This window comes from Capsicum annuum, chromosome 7 (assembly GCF_002878395.1).
Source record: "Capsicum annuum cultivar UCD-10X-F1 chromosome 7, UCD10Xv1.1, whole genome shotgun sequence".
In the NCBI taxonomy this organism is placed as follows: Eukaryota; Viridiplantae; Streptophyta; class Magnoliopsida; order Solanales; family Solanaceae; genus Capsicum; species Capsicum annuum.
This window is the reverse complement of record NC_061117.1, coordinates 144,218,063-144,232,927: the sequence shown is the minus strand read 5'-3', so window position 1 is coordinate 144,232,927 and position 14,865 is coordinate 144,218,063. Positions and strand designations below refer to the sequence as shown.

The 14,865-nt window shown below is 38.6% G+C and overlaps 1 protein-coding gene across 1 annotated transcript in view; it reads right to left on the bottom strand.

Moving 5' to 3' along the window:
• The window catches only part of LOC124885789 (glycine-rich cell wall structural protein 1-like), a 41,762-nt gene extending 28,044 nt beyond the window's left edge, over positions 1 to 13,718 (bottom strand). Inside the window, exon 1 of the mRNA XM_047394037.1 lies at positions 13,651 to 13,718. Within this exon, the coding sequence (XP_047249993.1) occupies positions 13,651 to 13,718 (68 nt within the window). The remainder of the gene's footprint in view (positions 1 to 13,650) is intronic.
• Between the last annotated feature and the right edge of the window lie 1,147 nt (positions 13,719 to 14,865).

The window sequence follows — 14,865 nt, the reverse complement described above, 5'->3', positions numbered from 1 at the left end:
GTCTTGAGGTGAAGAGTTGAGTTGTTTATGATGATTTATGAGGTTTTTATCATATGATTTATTTACTATGAGATCATGAAAAGTATGTTTCAATCCAACTCAAGCCAAGTGAGCCATCATTGTACATATGCATATTTTAATGAAACTGATGATGATATTTACATTTTTGCATACACCCCCATATACTCAGCACGTTCCAAAGTGCTGACGCACATATTTTTCCTATGGGCTACATTTTCTCATAATATAGGTTCAAGTACTCAGCTGCAGCTGCGTTAGCGATATTCGGGTGCCTCACTACATTTCCTCAGTGGTGTGTCTTCATGGTTCAATGACTGTGTCTATATTTTTGTGATATCATTTTATTTTTATGGCTTTCAGTACTGTTGAGTCAGTTGGGGGTTGTCCCAAAGGTTCCTTGATTTTGATGTATAGAGGCTTTGTTAGACTAGAGAGATGGTATGTACAGACATATAATATATATTTTGGTTGTATGGTTTAGTATTCTCCAGTATCTCTCTTGAACCCAATGTGATTTATCTCTTTATTATGCATAACTATTGTTGAATTGAGTTCCTTGAGGTAGTGTCTGGCTCCGAGGGTTAGCTTGGGGATACATGTAGCCCTAAGTATTGTATGACCTCTCGGGATGGAAATTTTGAGGTGTTACAAAGCTTGGTATCAGAGCCTAAGGTTTAAGGATTCCTAGGTCCTAGGGAGTCTGACAAGCCACATTACGTAGAGTCTTGATCATAGGTGTGTAGCATGTTGCATCTATGAGTAAGAGGCTACGGGATGTTTTAGGAAAATCGTGCCTACAACTATCTCTTTATCTACGATTAACTCGCGCTCTCTTATAATAGAAAATGCCTCCCCATTTAGCTCGTAGAAACAACGAGCAACCTTAACCCATTGATCCCTTAAACAAGCATGTGTCTCATGTTGAATTCCGAGCAGCTTTTTAGGCGCTATCCCAAGTAGTTACTGCCAATACTCAAGCTAATGCCCGATCTACTGTTCCACCTCCGCAAGAGAATAATTCTACGATAGCTCGAGTTCGTTACTTTATGCGGATGAATCCACCTGAGTTTAATGGGTCGAAGGTAGATGAAGACCCATAAATATTCTTTGATAAAGTGAGAAAGATCAGCCAGATTATGCACGTGACTGAGGAGGAGAGTGTTGAATTGGCTGCCTATCGAATGAAAGATATTACATATAATTGGGTGGAGATGTGGGGGGAGAGTAGAGGGGGAGGATGCCGCTCCCATGACTTGGCAGTTATTCCAGGATGCATTCTTGGACATATTCTTTCCTCTTGAGATGAGGGAAGAAAAGATAGAGGAATTCATGAACTTGAGACAAGGCTCCATGACTGTTAAGGATTATTGTCTTAGATTCAATCAGTTATCCAAATACGCTCCTAGTATGATAGCTTACTCCAGGACCATCATGAGCAAGCTCATGACCAGCGTGTCGAGTTACATTATGAAAGAGTGAAGATTTGCATGCTTAATAGAGAAATGGACCTTTCTTAGTTGATGATACCTGCCCAATAGATTAAAATTGATAAGGTGAAAGAGAGGGAGGGATTAAGAGGGAATAAAAGAGCTAGATCAGAGCAGCATGGATTTGGTCAGTCCAAAATTTATAGAGGGAACCGCCCTCAATTCTAGAGATGTCCTTTTATGCTCACGCCTTCCTCAGTTAGTGCTCCCGCACCTAGAAGCAAGCAGGAGTAGGGGAATAGGCCTATCCCATCCAGGTCTCAGGAAAGTGTAAGTAACAGGCCTTGTCCTCCTTTATGTAGTAGAGATCATTTTGGCGAGGGTTTTGTTGATCAGAGGGGCTGCTTTGGTTGTGATAAGTTGGGCCACCGACTTACAGATTATTCGTATGCTAGAAAGGGGAGTTGAGATGCTCGTCCCTAGAGTCAGGCTACCAGTGCCCCCGCTTTCGTAGTCTACGCAGTTTCTTCTCAGGACATCTCTTCTAGTACTGCTGGTGGTTCGTGCCAGAATCTCTTCTATGCAATACCATCTCGCGAGGAGCAGGAGGACTCTCCAGATGTTGTCACTGGTATGCTTCATGTCTTTTAGTTTGATGTGTATGTATTGATGAACCCCGATTTGAGTTTCTCTTATATGACACCTCTGGCTGCTATAAATTTTAAGATGGACCTTTAACGGATTCCTAAGCCTATTCTGGTTTCTACCCCAGTAGGAGAATATGTTATTGCTAAGCCAGCGTATAAGAAGTGTCCTGTCATTGTCCTTCATCGGGTCATATGTGCTAATTTGATTGAGCTAGATATGGTTGGATTTGATGTCATTCTGGGTATAGATTGGCTTCACTCATGCTATGCATCTATTGATTATCATACCTGAGTGGTCAAGTTTCAATTTCCTGACGAGCCCATTTTTAAGTGGTCTGGGTGTTTTGTAACTCAGAAGAGCCATTTCATATCCTACCTCAAAGCTATGAAGTTGATTTCCAAGGGTTGCATCTATCACCTAGTTCGAGTTAAATTTCTCAAGTTCAAGACTCCTACTATTCAGTTATTTAGCATTGTTAATGAGTTTTCTGATATTTTCCCGAAAGATCTCCCTAGGGTCCCACCTGATAGAGAAATAAAATTTGGGATTGATCTCCTTCCTGGAACTCAGCCTATTTCCATTCCTCTGTACTGTATGGCTCCCGCAGAACTTAAAGAGTTGAAAGAGCAACTCAAAGATCTCTTAGACAAAGGCTTTATCAAACCCAATGTTGCCCCATGGGGTGCACCTATTCTATTCGTGCATAAGAATATGTGCATTGACTACCGTCAACTCAACAAGGTAACTATCAAGAACAAGCACTCTCTTCCTAGAATCGATAATTTATTTGATCAGCTATAGGGTACAATTTATTTCTCAAAGATAGACCTTAGATCCGGCTATCATCAGCTTAAAGTGAGAGAGTATGATATTCCAAAGACAGCCTTCCAAACCCATTATGGTCACTTTGAGTTTCTTGTTATGTCCTTTGGGTTAACCAATGCTCCATCAGCCTTCATGGACCTCATTAATTGAGTGTTCAAGCAATATCTTGATATGTTTGTCATTGTATTCATAGACGATATTCTTGTGTTTTCCTAAAGAGAGGATGATCATGCTGACCATCTTAGAATTGTCTTGCAAACTCTTAGAGATCATCAATTATTCACTAAATTTAGCAAGTATGAATTTTGGCTAAGGCCAGTTGCTTTTCTGGGTCACATTGTTTTCGTCGAAGGCATTAGAGTCGATCCCCAAAAGATAGAAGTTGTAAAGAATTGACCTAGACCTACCTCCCTATCTGACATTAGGAGTTTCTTGGGTCTAGCTAGTTACTACCATCATTTTGTTGAGGGTTTCTCTTCCATTGCGTCTCTCATGACCCGGTTAATCCAAAATAAAGTTAAGTTTCAATGGGCAGATGCCTGTGAGAAGAGTTTTCAGGAGTTAAAGACTCGACTCACTTCAGCCCCTAATGTTAGCTTTACCCGATAGTACTGATAGTTTTGGGGTGTATTGTGATATTTCTAGAGTTGGTTTGGGTTGTGTGTTGATGCAGAGGGGTAAAGTTATAGCTTATGCCTCTAGACAGTTAAAGCTTCATGAAAAGAATTACACAACCCATGATCTTGCATTAGCAGCTGTAGTTTTTGCTTTGAAATTCTGGAGTTATTATTTGTATGGTGTTCATGTTGATTTGTTTACTGATCACAAAAGCCTAGAGTATGTGTTTACTCAGAGAGAGTTGAATCTTAGGCAAAGAAGATGGTTAGAGTTTCTAAAATACTATGATATGAGTGTGTTGTATCACCCGAGAAAGGCCAATATTGTGGCAGATGCTCTTAGCAGGTTGTCTATGGGTAGTGTAGCTCATGTAGAGAATGATAAGAAAGAATTATCTTGTGATATACCTCATTTGGCTAGGTTACGTGTTAGATTGCTTGATTTTGCCGAAGGGAATATGTTAGTTCAGAGTAGTTCCGAGTCCTCTTTGGCCTCGGAGGTAAAGGAGAAGCAAGACAGCGATCGTAGTTTGGTTAGAATGAAGGAGTCAGTTAAGGACCAAAAGGTAGACGTTTTCTCCCAAGGGGCAGATAGTGTGTTGAGATTGCAGGGTAGATTATGTGTTCCCGATGCTGATGATCTAAGGCAGATAATTATGGCTAAAGTGTATGGCGCGTGATATTATATTCATCCTGGTGCTACCAAGATGTACTGCGATTTGCAGGAAATCTATTGGTAGAATGGTATGAAGAAAGACATAGCAAGATTTGTGGTAAAGTTTTCTACTTGTCAACAGGTTAAGGTAGAGCACCAAAGGCCCGGAGGTGTAATACAAGAGTTTAGCATTCCTACTTGGAAGTGGGAAGAAGTGAATATGGATTTCGTAATTGGTTTGCCTCCTTCTCGTCCTCATTATGATTCAATTTGGGTTGTTGTAGACCGGTTGACTAAATCAGCTCATTTCTTGCCAATCCATTCATCTTATATAGTTGAGGATTATCCTAGATTGTATATCCATGAGTTAGTCAGATTGCATGAATTTTCTTTGTCTATCATCTCAGATAGGGGTATTCAGTTTACTTCACAGTTTTAGAGAGCCTTTCAGAAGGGTCTTGGTACCCAAGTCCATTTGACTTCATCTTTTCATTCACAGACTGATGGTCAGGCTAAGAGGACTATTCAGACTTTGGAGGACATGCTGAGGCTATGTGCGCTTGATTTCAAAGGTAATTGAGATGAGCACTTGTCATTGATTGAATTTGCGTATAACAATAGTTTCCATGCTAGAATTCAAATGGCCCCATTCGAAGCTTTGTATGGGAGAAGATGTAGATCGCCTATAGGTTGGTTTGAAGTAGGAGAAGTAGTTATGATTGGGCCTGATACTGTGTTCGAGGCTATGGAAAAAGTTAAGTTGATTCAAGAAAGATTGAAGACCGTTCAAAGTCGTCAGAAGTCATATGCAGATGTGAGAAGAAAAGATCTTGAGTTTAATGTTAATGATTTGTCTTACTTGAAGGTTTCACCCATGAAAAGGGTAAAGAGATTTGGGAAGAAGGGAAAGCTTAGTCCTTGTTATGTTACTCCATATAGGATTCTGAGCCGTGTTGGGAAATTAGCATATAAAGTGGAGTTACCTACGGAGTTGTCTAGCATTCATCCGGTATTCCATGTTTCTATGCTTAAGAAGTGTATTGGTGATTCTTTCGTGGTTGATTCTTTTGAAAGCTTAGATATTCAGGATAGCCTTTCATTCGAGGAGATTCCGATTGATATTTTGGATTTTCAAATCCGTAGGCTAAGGAACAAAGAAGTTCCTTTGGTTAAAGTGCTTTGGCGAAATCAATCTGTTGAGGGTGCTACTTGGGAAGCCGAAGCTGATATGCGAGCCAAGTACCCTCACCTCTTTTCAGTAAGTTCGGAGCAAGCAGAAGGTACCATCCTTTCTTAATTCCACCCCCTTCTTATTAAAGATTCAGCTATGTGTCTACTTCCATCATGAATTTGTGCATTTTGTATAGTATCCGAAGGTATAGAGTGAAGTAAGTCCTTTGAGTGAGTCGCTCCAGTTATACGTCCTCATTTTTTTCTGGTTCTTGGCCTATCTAGCAACATTCGGGGATGAATATTCCCGAGAGGGAGATATTGTAATACCTCGAGAACTCTAACCAATAGTTCCACCATGACTAAAGCTCATGAGAAATAAATTATAGTACTTTGGTTGTTTTCTGATCAAGGGTGATGTATATTAAGGCCTCAAAGATGTCCTAATGATTATGTGAATCAAAACATCCCTTACTGATTGAATTTTTTAGAAGGATTTTTGCATAGTCAACTTCAAACAAGCATATATCTTGTTACACTAAGAAATTTTGAGCTCATGACCCACCAACAGCTAAATAATTGAATTAGCTTTCCAATGGTACCAATTTCACCCAAATCCGGTATCGGAGCGAAATGTTATGCCTATTTTACTCCAGCGTGTCAGCTTAGAAACTATGTGACGACTTGTCACAAGTCTGACGGCTTCTCACAAAATGTTATCACCTTAAGCAGAAAGTCACAAATTCCAACATTTTATGACTACTTGTCACAAGTCTTGACGGCTTGTCATAAAATGTCGTCACCTTTAAGCAGAAAGTCATAAATTCCACCCTTTTGTGACGACATTTCGTTACGACTTGTCACAAATGTCGTCAGCTATTTTTTTCAAAAATTAAAGGACATTTTTGAAAGGGTATTTTGGTCTTTTACCATCTTTTGGAGGCTCTTATATATATGAGAATCTCCGTTCAAACCCTAATTTCTTCATTTTCTCTTTCAATTGTCTTAAGAAAATATATCTAGGGTTTCATTCAAGAACATTAATCTTCCAAAAATCATCCATAAATCATCAAAATTTCTTCAAGAACCAAGTTCCTCATAGTGTGGGTTTCGAGAATCATTTATTACAAGTGCGGATAGAGTCTCAAGCACTAGAATTCATCCAATTTCAAAGATTAAGGTATGTGGGGTTTTGAACAAGAGCAATCCTTTCGTTCTTATGCCCAAAGTTTTGATTTCTATTATGGATTTATATGATTTTGAAAGTGGGTTTATACCCAAATTACTTCATCATGAGATTATGAGAATATAAATTGTTCATGCTTTGTTATTCATGATTATTTTACTATTCTCAAGTTAGGACTTGATATTTAATATTGTGAATTTCATATTTCTACCCTAAGTTGATATTTCAAGTGCTTTCAAGATATGTGTCAAGCTTTAAGCTTCCTTATGACAAATTGGATTATGGAGTATATTGATTCATGAGATTGAGTTGTTACAATGAGTCTTGATATTTCCTCAAAGTTATTGATATTTTCATGATTTAATGAATTAATACATTTTGATATTGAGAAAGATTGATTTGATTTGAGTCGAGTTAGGAATCCACAAATTGATTATGATTTGATAAATGAGAAAGAGATTTGATTTGATCTTCATGATAGACCCTTGTGATATTTGTGGTGTATTTCCTAACGCATTCTGAGCTTGTGTTTGGGAGTAGTATTTAGCACCGAGCGGGAATTGTGGTATTTTCCCCGAAACTACGTGTCACCATAGGATTGGTATTGATATTTGCGTGCCAGAGGCCGAGTATGAGATTGTGATCACTAGATTGAGGTTGTACTCCCTGGCAAGAGTATGACGCTCCCACCAATGTGGGGTTCTCTCCTTAGGAGAGAAAAATATTGGACTCCATGTAGCTCACATGGTTTATGTCGGTTATAAGAACCTCCCATGTCCATAAGAGTTGAGTTTCTTGAATTACCGAGTCACTCCGAGTCTTGAGGTGAAGAGTTAGTTGTTTTGATGATTTATGAGGTTTTTATCATATGATTTATTTACTATGAGATCACGAAAAGTATGTTTCAATCTAACTCAAGCCAAGTGAGCCATCATTGTACATATGCATATTTTCATGAAATTGATGATAATATTTACATTGTTGCATGCACCCCCACTTACTCAGTACATTCCAAAGTGCTGACCCATATATTATTCCTATGGGCTACATTTTCTCATAATGTAGGTTCAGGTACTCAGCCGCAGCCGCGTTAGCGATATTCGGGTGCCTCACTACATTTCCTTAGTGGTGAGTCCTTATGGTTTGAGGACCGTGTCTTTATTTTTGTGATATCATTTTGTTGTTATGGCTTTCAGTATTGTTGAGTCACTTAGGGGTTTATCCCAAAGGCTCCTTGATTTTGAGGTATAGAGGCGTTGTCAGACTAAAGAGAGGGTATGTACAGACATTCAATATATATTTTGGTTGTACAGTTTCGTATTCTCCAGTATCTCTTGAACCCGATGTGATATATCTCTTTATTATGCATGACTATTGTTGAATTGAGTTCCTTAAGGTAGTGTCTGGCTCCGAGGGTTAGCTTGGGGCTACGTGTAGCCCTAAGCACCGTGTGACATCTTGAGATCAAAACTTTGGGGTGTTACAGTTGTTTCTCCCACCAGAGGGTTAGTATGGATGCCACCCATGATGGGATTGGTTCATTATAATAAGGGAGTGTTTACTGGAGAGTATTAAGGTAATTGGTAGTTATGGTGAAAGATGGAGTTTCGAATTGATTGGGATTCAAAAATGGAAATAATCAGGTGATTCAATTAGGGTTTTGGGTTGATTTGGTTTAAATAGCATCGGGTCAAGCCTATTTTCAAAAATATTGACTTTGTTGACCTTGACTCTTGACTATGGACCATGGGAAGTAACTACATACCATTAAAACTTGCTACATAGGAATAAATATGAGCAAACTTACCTTGTATCTACAAATACATAGTACGACCCGTAATTTAATTCTATGCTTCATATTATGGCTTATAGATAAGAAACTTTTCAGAATTTTGTCCTAATTTTCAAGTACTATAGCCCCTTTGTTAATTTGCATAGTCTATGCTGAAGTTCATGGATCCTTAGTCCCGAAGAGTGCTATTTAAGTTAGTCAATTCCATCAATTTCATATCTTGTTCTTTGATAGTATGTTTTGTGAAGTTCGATCATAATGTAACTCCTAACTTTGTACAATTTTGTTTGAGTTACCATGATTAAGACCATGAGTCACACTTTATATCTATGGCATATAACAAGAGCTCACTGATCAACTCCCAAACTGCACTTCCAATTAAAGATATGGCAGTCGTTGTCAAGTAAAGTAACCCAACTCAGGTTGGGGTCGACCCCAAGGGAATATGTGGAATTATAGCTATCATTTACTGGAACTAACGGGCAATTTAGAAAGTAAATTGGGGTTTTGTAGTAGTAATCTTGAACAAGAAACAGAACTCAACTTTGGTTGCAATAAGTCGGAGACGAACACTAGGATTGTGTTCCCCGTGGTTTCTCAACTCAGTAGGTTTATCGTGCTTTGTTGAACCAACCTGATATCTTGCATGTAGAATCTTATAAGTTATATACCATCAATTATTTTGTAGACTATTTGATAGATTTCAGCCTTTACCTATTGAGTCTCAGGATGTTACATTACTAACCCTTATCCTAAATCCCAGTTAACTATTAACTTTTGAGTCTCAAGTTATTAGATGATAGATATCCATCTTACATAGATGATACTAATTAGCCAAGATCGATAGTTAATCTTCAAATTGCTATTGTGATTAGCTTCTCCTAATCCCTACTTTGCTTGTGAAGTAAGTAGTGACATACTAGGTGGGATCTTAATGTTTCCAACTGCTAAGAAATCTATTACACTGAAGGCAACCACAATACATGCAAGAATATTGGTTTAGAACACCTTAGAACTTCCCCTACTTCATCAATCTATCAGGGTTCCCACAACCCTAGCTAATGGCTTTATCCATTCATTGTTATGAAACAAAAAAAGGAATTCATAATTTAAGACATTCAAATAATATCACAATAAACAATAAATAAAACCTGAAGTCTATAACTGAATTATCAACTAAAACCAAGAACAAAGTAATCCCAAGATCAAGCTTCAAATCTTGGAATCAAATATATGTTTCTAAATATATAGAGTGTTTCAACTTAACAAAAAATATTAAAAATGTATGTATAGGTTACGGGGAAACCCTAGGAAACAACACCCAAATGAAGAAGGAAAATCAAGGTCGGTGGCAACTTACTAAGCCATCTATGGGCCATAGGTGGGACCTACATCTCGTAGGTGGTCAACGTACTTAGCCCTCTTTCTCCTGCAGCTCCTGAACTCTCTGGACTTTGACTCTTTAGCACCTACTCTATCACCTACGGACCATAGGTGAACCTCCATAAGTGACAGTCTATTTCTTGCACTTTTGAGTCCTTGGATCTCCATGTTCTGCCACCTACTTAGGCACCTACAGACCATAGGTAGCATTTATGGGGCATAGGTGCCCACTTCTCGGGCCAAAAACTTCAACTTTCACTCCTTTCTTCCATAATAGTCCCTAAACATGATTTCCTGCAAAAACGTAATAAAAATACATCATGTATAACAAAACAACCTAAGTAACATATATTTTTATCGTTTTAAGCATCAAAAGTTCTATGAATCCATAGCACATCAACACCCTTAACTTAGTACGTTTTCATGTCCTCAGGCAACTCAACAAAACAAAACAAAACAACAAATCTTAACTAGGAGAACTCTAAGCTATTTAAGGTAGTCAATCAATACTTTAAGCACAAAAAAATTACCCTCTCTTATTTCAACAATCCAGAACCAATTATGCGTATATACAAAGCACCACAGTTTGACACAAGGAAATCAAGGTACGGCAATTATATTAGCAACAGATAACCAGGCATATATACAAGTTGCACTACCCATGCAGGTAAGCAACTAGCAATACAACCCATGTGCCCTCACAACAAAGAAGTCCCACTCACTCATATAGAATAATGAATGTCAATGTAAGGACGGTCAAGAGTCACTCATGCTCAAACGAGAAGTTCCACAAATGTACAAAAAATACTATAGGCTTGCGCTTATTTTCTTTACCTTAGTTTTCAAACAGTTAAGTTAGGATCAGTATAGGACTTTATTTGGCTTGTAATGCAAGCGTGGGGGGCTGGTATGGTATATATTAATACATTTAGTGACTAAGACTCTTTGGTACTGCACATACTTGGTAGAACTCAACTAATTTCCTTTTTATTCCACCCTAATTACTCTTTTTTTATTCTTTTATTGCATATTCAGGTTGGGTGTGATTTCTTTTATTCTCTTTTTTTCTTTTTCTACCACACCCAGCCTTTCTATCATATTCTCTTATGTTACCCTTCTTCATACCCACTTTACATTACGCACCCCTATGATAGCCTCCCTCAAATTAGGAAATTACCTGAATGAGGTGCACAATGTCTAAGGAGAACCAGGGCCAAGACAGGTTCATTGTAACACAAATGGGAAGGTGAAAGGTGTAACAAGAAAAATAGGCTATAAGGCTCAAAATCTAGGATCAAGTGATACTTGTTCACACATGGAAGGTCATTTAGGATAAAAGTGGACTAATATCAAGAATGACCTATCATCCTTTACTAACCGACTATCCTATAACCTAAGCAAGATGAACTGGGCAAGTTGTAGATTTAGCGCATAAAATAAACTAATCTCACACACACATGGCACAGAATCACATCACAAGCTACTACCTATCCGATTCATGCACAAGTTAGTTGTTATTATCATATCTCTATTCCTAATGTCATAACAAGATCTACAACGGTCACACATATATACATTCACACATTTCTAAAATAAACTTTTGGAGGGGTATCATTTTTCTCAAAAATTAACAAAAAAACATTTCAACTATCCTAAATACTCAAAAATATCCTAATCAAATAAAAACACAACACAATATGAAGAAAAATACATCATGACATAAAATTAACCTAAACATATTGGTTCTACAATCATACCGTGGTAGATAGAAAAAGAAGTACAACAATAAAAAACCATGGTGGCTATGGTATACCCTACCCCCAACTAAAAGACTACATACTTTTTCTAGTACATGTAAGCAATATACAGCAAGGGAATAAGGACATACCTAGGACGCACTAGGCGTCTGCATTATAATCATCCTTGTATGGGGGTATCTTGACTGGTGAAGGTAGTGGTGATGGTGGTGTACTACTAAAGGATGCACTCGAATCTAGCTTTGTTCGCTCTGCTAATTAGAAAAGTTAGTCTCCCTAATCACGTCTGATCCAGTTTAGGGTGTGGTCAAATGGTATATCGGGATCCTGAAACTCCACCTCCCTGCCTTTCTTTGTTCTAGCTACAGGGAGCATCTTCTCATCCTCCATGAATAAGTCAGACCATCTAGGTCCATATGGAGGTTCCAGTTGAACAACTAGAGGTATGGCTGGAATGGTGCTCTCAGTGAGAAAGCGTATCTCTGCCCTTAGTATGGCCACCTCTTCTCTAATCTGACCAGGCTGGGTGCCTCAATATCACTGAATTGGGTTGACACTCAGCCCTCAAAAGCATCTATAATGACATGCACCATAACTTAAAACTCTGAATCTAAGCCTTGTGTGTAGCCTATAATCTCATTTCTGCCACCTCAAGTGTTGTCCAGACCCATGGCTGGATCTACCCAACATATGATGCCACCTCGGCCTTAACATTCTTTAGTCGAGAGGTGCTAACTCACTGACTATCTACTAAGCTCTACAAAAACTCGTGCGATACAAGAACCATACCTATAGCAGCAGTTGTAGTAGAAGGGTAAAGGGGCAATGCAGATGTCCCAACTGGCTCTAAAGAGGAAACTGGAACTAAAGTAGATGTAGTTGGGGGCCCCCACCCTATTTACTTATATCGGTGGCCTCTCTCTACTTCCTAATGTCAAACTCCATACTACTACCAGCATCTAGTCTCTCTTTAGAAGTAGGCTCTATAGGAATTAATGGGCCCTTAGACTAGGACAAAATCACTACCAAAGGTGTAGGGGATTTCTGTGAAAGGATTAAGTTAGTAGGATCCTTGATCATACTAGTACGGGGCATGCCTATTGCCTGTAATCTCACATCAATACCTGGAATCTCTGTCATATCAGCCTCATCATGTAGCAGTTGTATCAAACAAGGAAAGGGCAGTGTGGTTGTCTCTCTAAATATCCGCTCATGTGTCTTACATCTGATAATATTTGCAAAATAAATATCATAACCAACCTCCATTCTTGTAATAAGTGTTGCACCAACCCAAGAAATTAAGTTGTCTATTATAGTCTATCATAATTAATAACTCACTAACAGCCAATAGAACTTTACGACAAAATCCAATGTCACCTTCTTAATCACAGCTGGCCCCTTGACCAAAAGGGCATCCACACTAAGAGGTGAAATATAACCGGTGATCTATCTCGCTAAACCTGCTCTCTCACTCTTGTTCTCAGCTTCTCTCATAGTGTGTCTGTCAATCTCTAATCTTAAATGATAATCACACTCAGTTATAGACTAGGAGAAACATAATATAGGCCCAAAAAAACTTAAAGAATGTCCATCATTGAAATATCAACCCTGACCCCCGTCTTAAGCACCTGCTCCAAGTGGGGCTACTTTATATGCCTACTACCTCTAGGCATAGTCAAAGATACAATGGCATGGTAGGAGGTATAGAACTCCCCCACCAACGTCTGGCTGTATGAACCTAGGGGTCTAGTCATCTACCCCAACTGATACCTATCAAATGTATCCAACAAAAATGGTGCTCTGTCAAACCCAGACAAGTCTATTCATCTCTCCTCATAAATATCCCTCTTGGGATAGCCTGTCTCGATCACAAAATAGTCACTCTCATAAAGCATCCAAAGTCCCTATACACACTATCTTGGGTTTATCTTATTAATAGGCTCAGTCGAGATGTGCGTAGGGTCTTAGGCTTGATTTGTAGGAGCTAGTGGCTCTGTATCTTGTGGTGGCACCTAGTGTGATGTCTGGTATGTACCCTTCTCAGACTGGGATATGGCTGGCAATTGCTCCTGAACTGCTATCTCAGACTCTTCCTCATATAGTGATTCCTCCTCAGATTGGGGATCCTATGTAACTGTTGCAGGAGGTAAATCAGACTCCACCTCTTACTGGTTATCATCATCGTCATCCTTATCATCCTCATCATCTCCCTTCTCAGACATGGGAGAATATGGCATCCTCAGCCTGGGTACTAGGCTACGGGGTCATGGCTAATCTCTAGGTTGAGTAGAAGTAGGTGTCTACCCTATTGTGAACAGTTAGGAAGTGGTATACCTGAGGTAGCTCTAATGATTGTATCTGCTACAGCATATTTCTGGGCTCTAGTTACTGGTCGTGTAACTCTGGTCGGGGCTGCTCTAGGTTGGGCAAGCGAGTACTCTTCCTCTGAGTTACTACTCTCAGAAGAATCATCTCATCGCCTCAAAGGTTCATCCTTCTTATTTGAAGCCTTACGTTCCATGTGTACCACAAAAATCAAGCATCAGTGTCTGAAAGATAGTGAGAGATTTCAAAACTTGGAAAAAACTAAAAATTCTAAAACAACAAATTTTCCTTTAATATTTACATCCCTACAACTTATAATCAGTTCTAACAAGTCCAATATGAAAACATACTACTAGAATAACATTTTCAATGAAAAATAGCATGCAAACATTTGGGATTCCTCTACCATTTCAATTTTAATTTCTATTTCGAGCATGATCATATAGTTTAATTCGATAATAACACACCACTTTAGGTTTTTTCGGCTAATTCAAGGATCTTATATATAAGTTTGTTGATTTCTACATATTTTGCATGAAAATAAACATACCAACTAACTTATTTCATGTTTATCACAAGATACTACCATCAGGAACCAAGAATGTTACCTTTTCTTTGAAGAACCAGAAGTGAAATATGAAAAATTAAAGTGAAATCCAATCTTGAATGAATTCTTAGTACTTTTGGGCAATTTGGTGCCGAGAACAAGTAACATTGTAGCCTTTACTCAAGTGTAGGGAAGTGGGGTAGTTTGAATTTTAAAAGGGAATAAAGGATTTTAAGTTTTTATAGGATTAAACTCAGCCAAATGAGACTAAATAAGCAAGCGATCGGTTTAGAGTTAGGTAGGGTTGGGGTTGGCCCATATTTTTAAACAAAACTAGGCCTAAATAGTTTTCACTGATGAAACCACCTACGGACCGTAGGTGCCACCTATGGGTCGTAGGTGAGCCATTTTTTCTGACCTTTTTCTTGCTCTTTGGACTTATTTTTTTGACACTTAATGCACTTCTTACAAAGTCATAAGTGGTATTTACAACCTCATAAGTGTGTTCACAA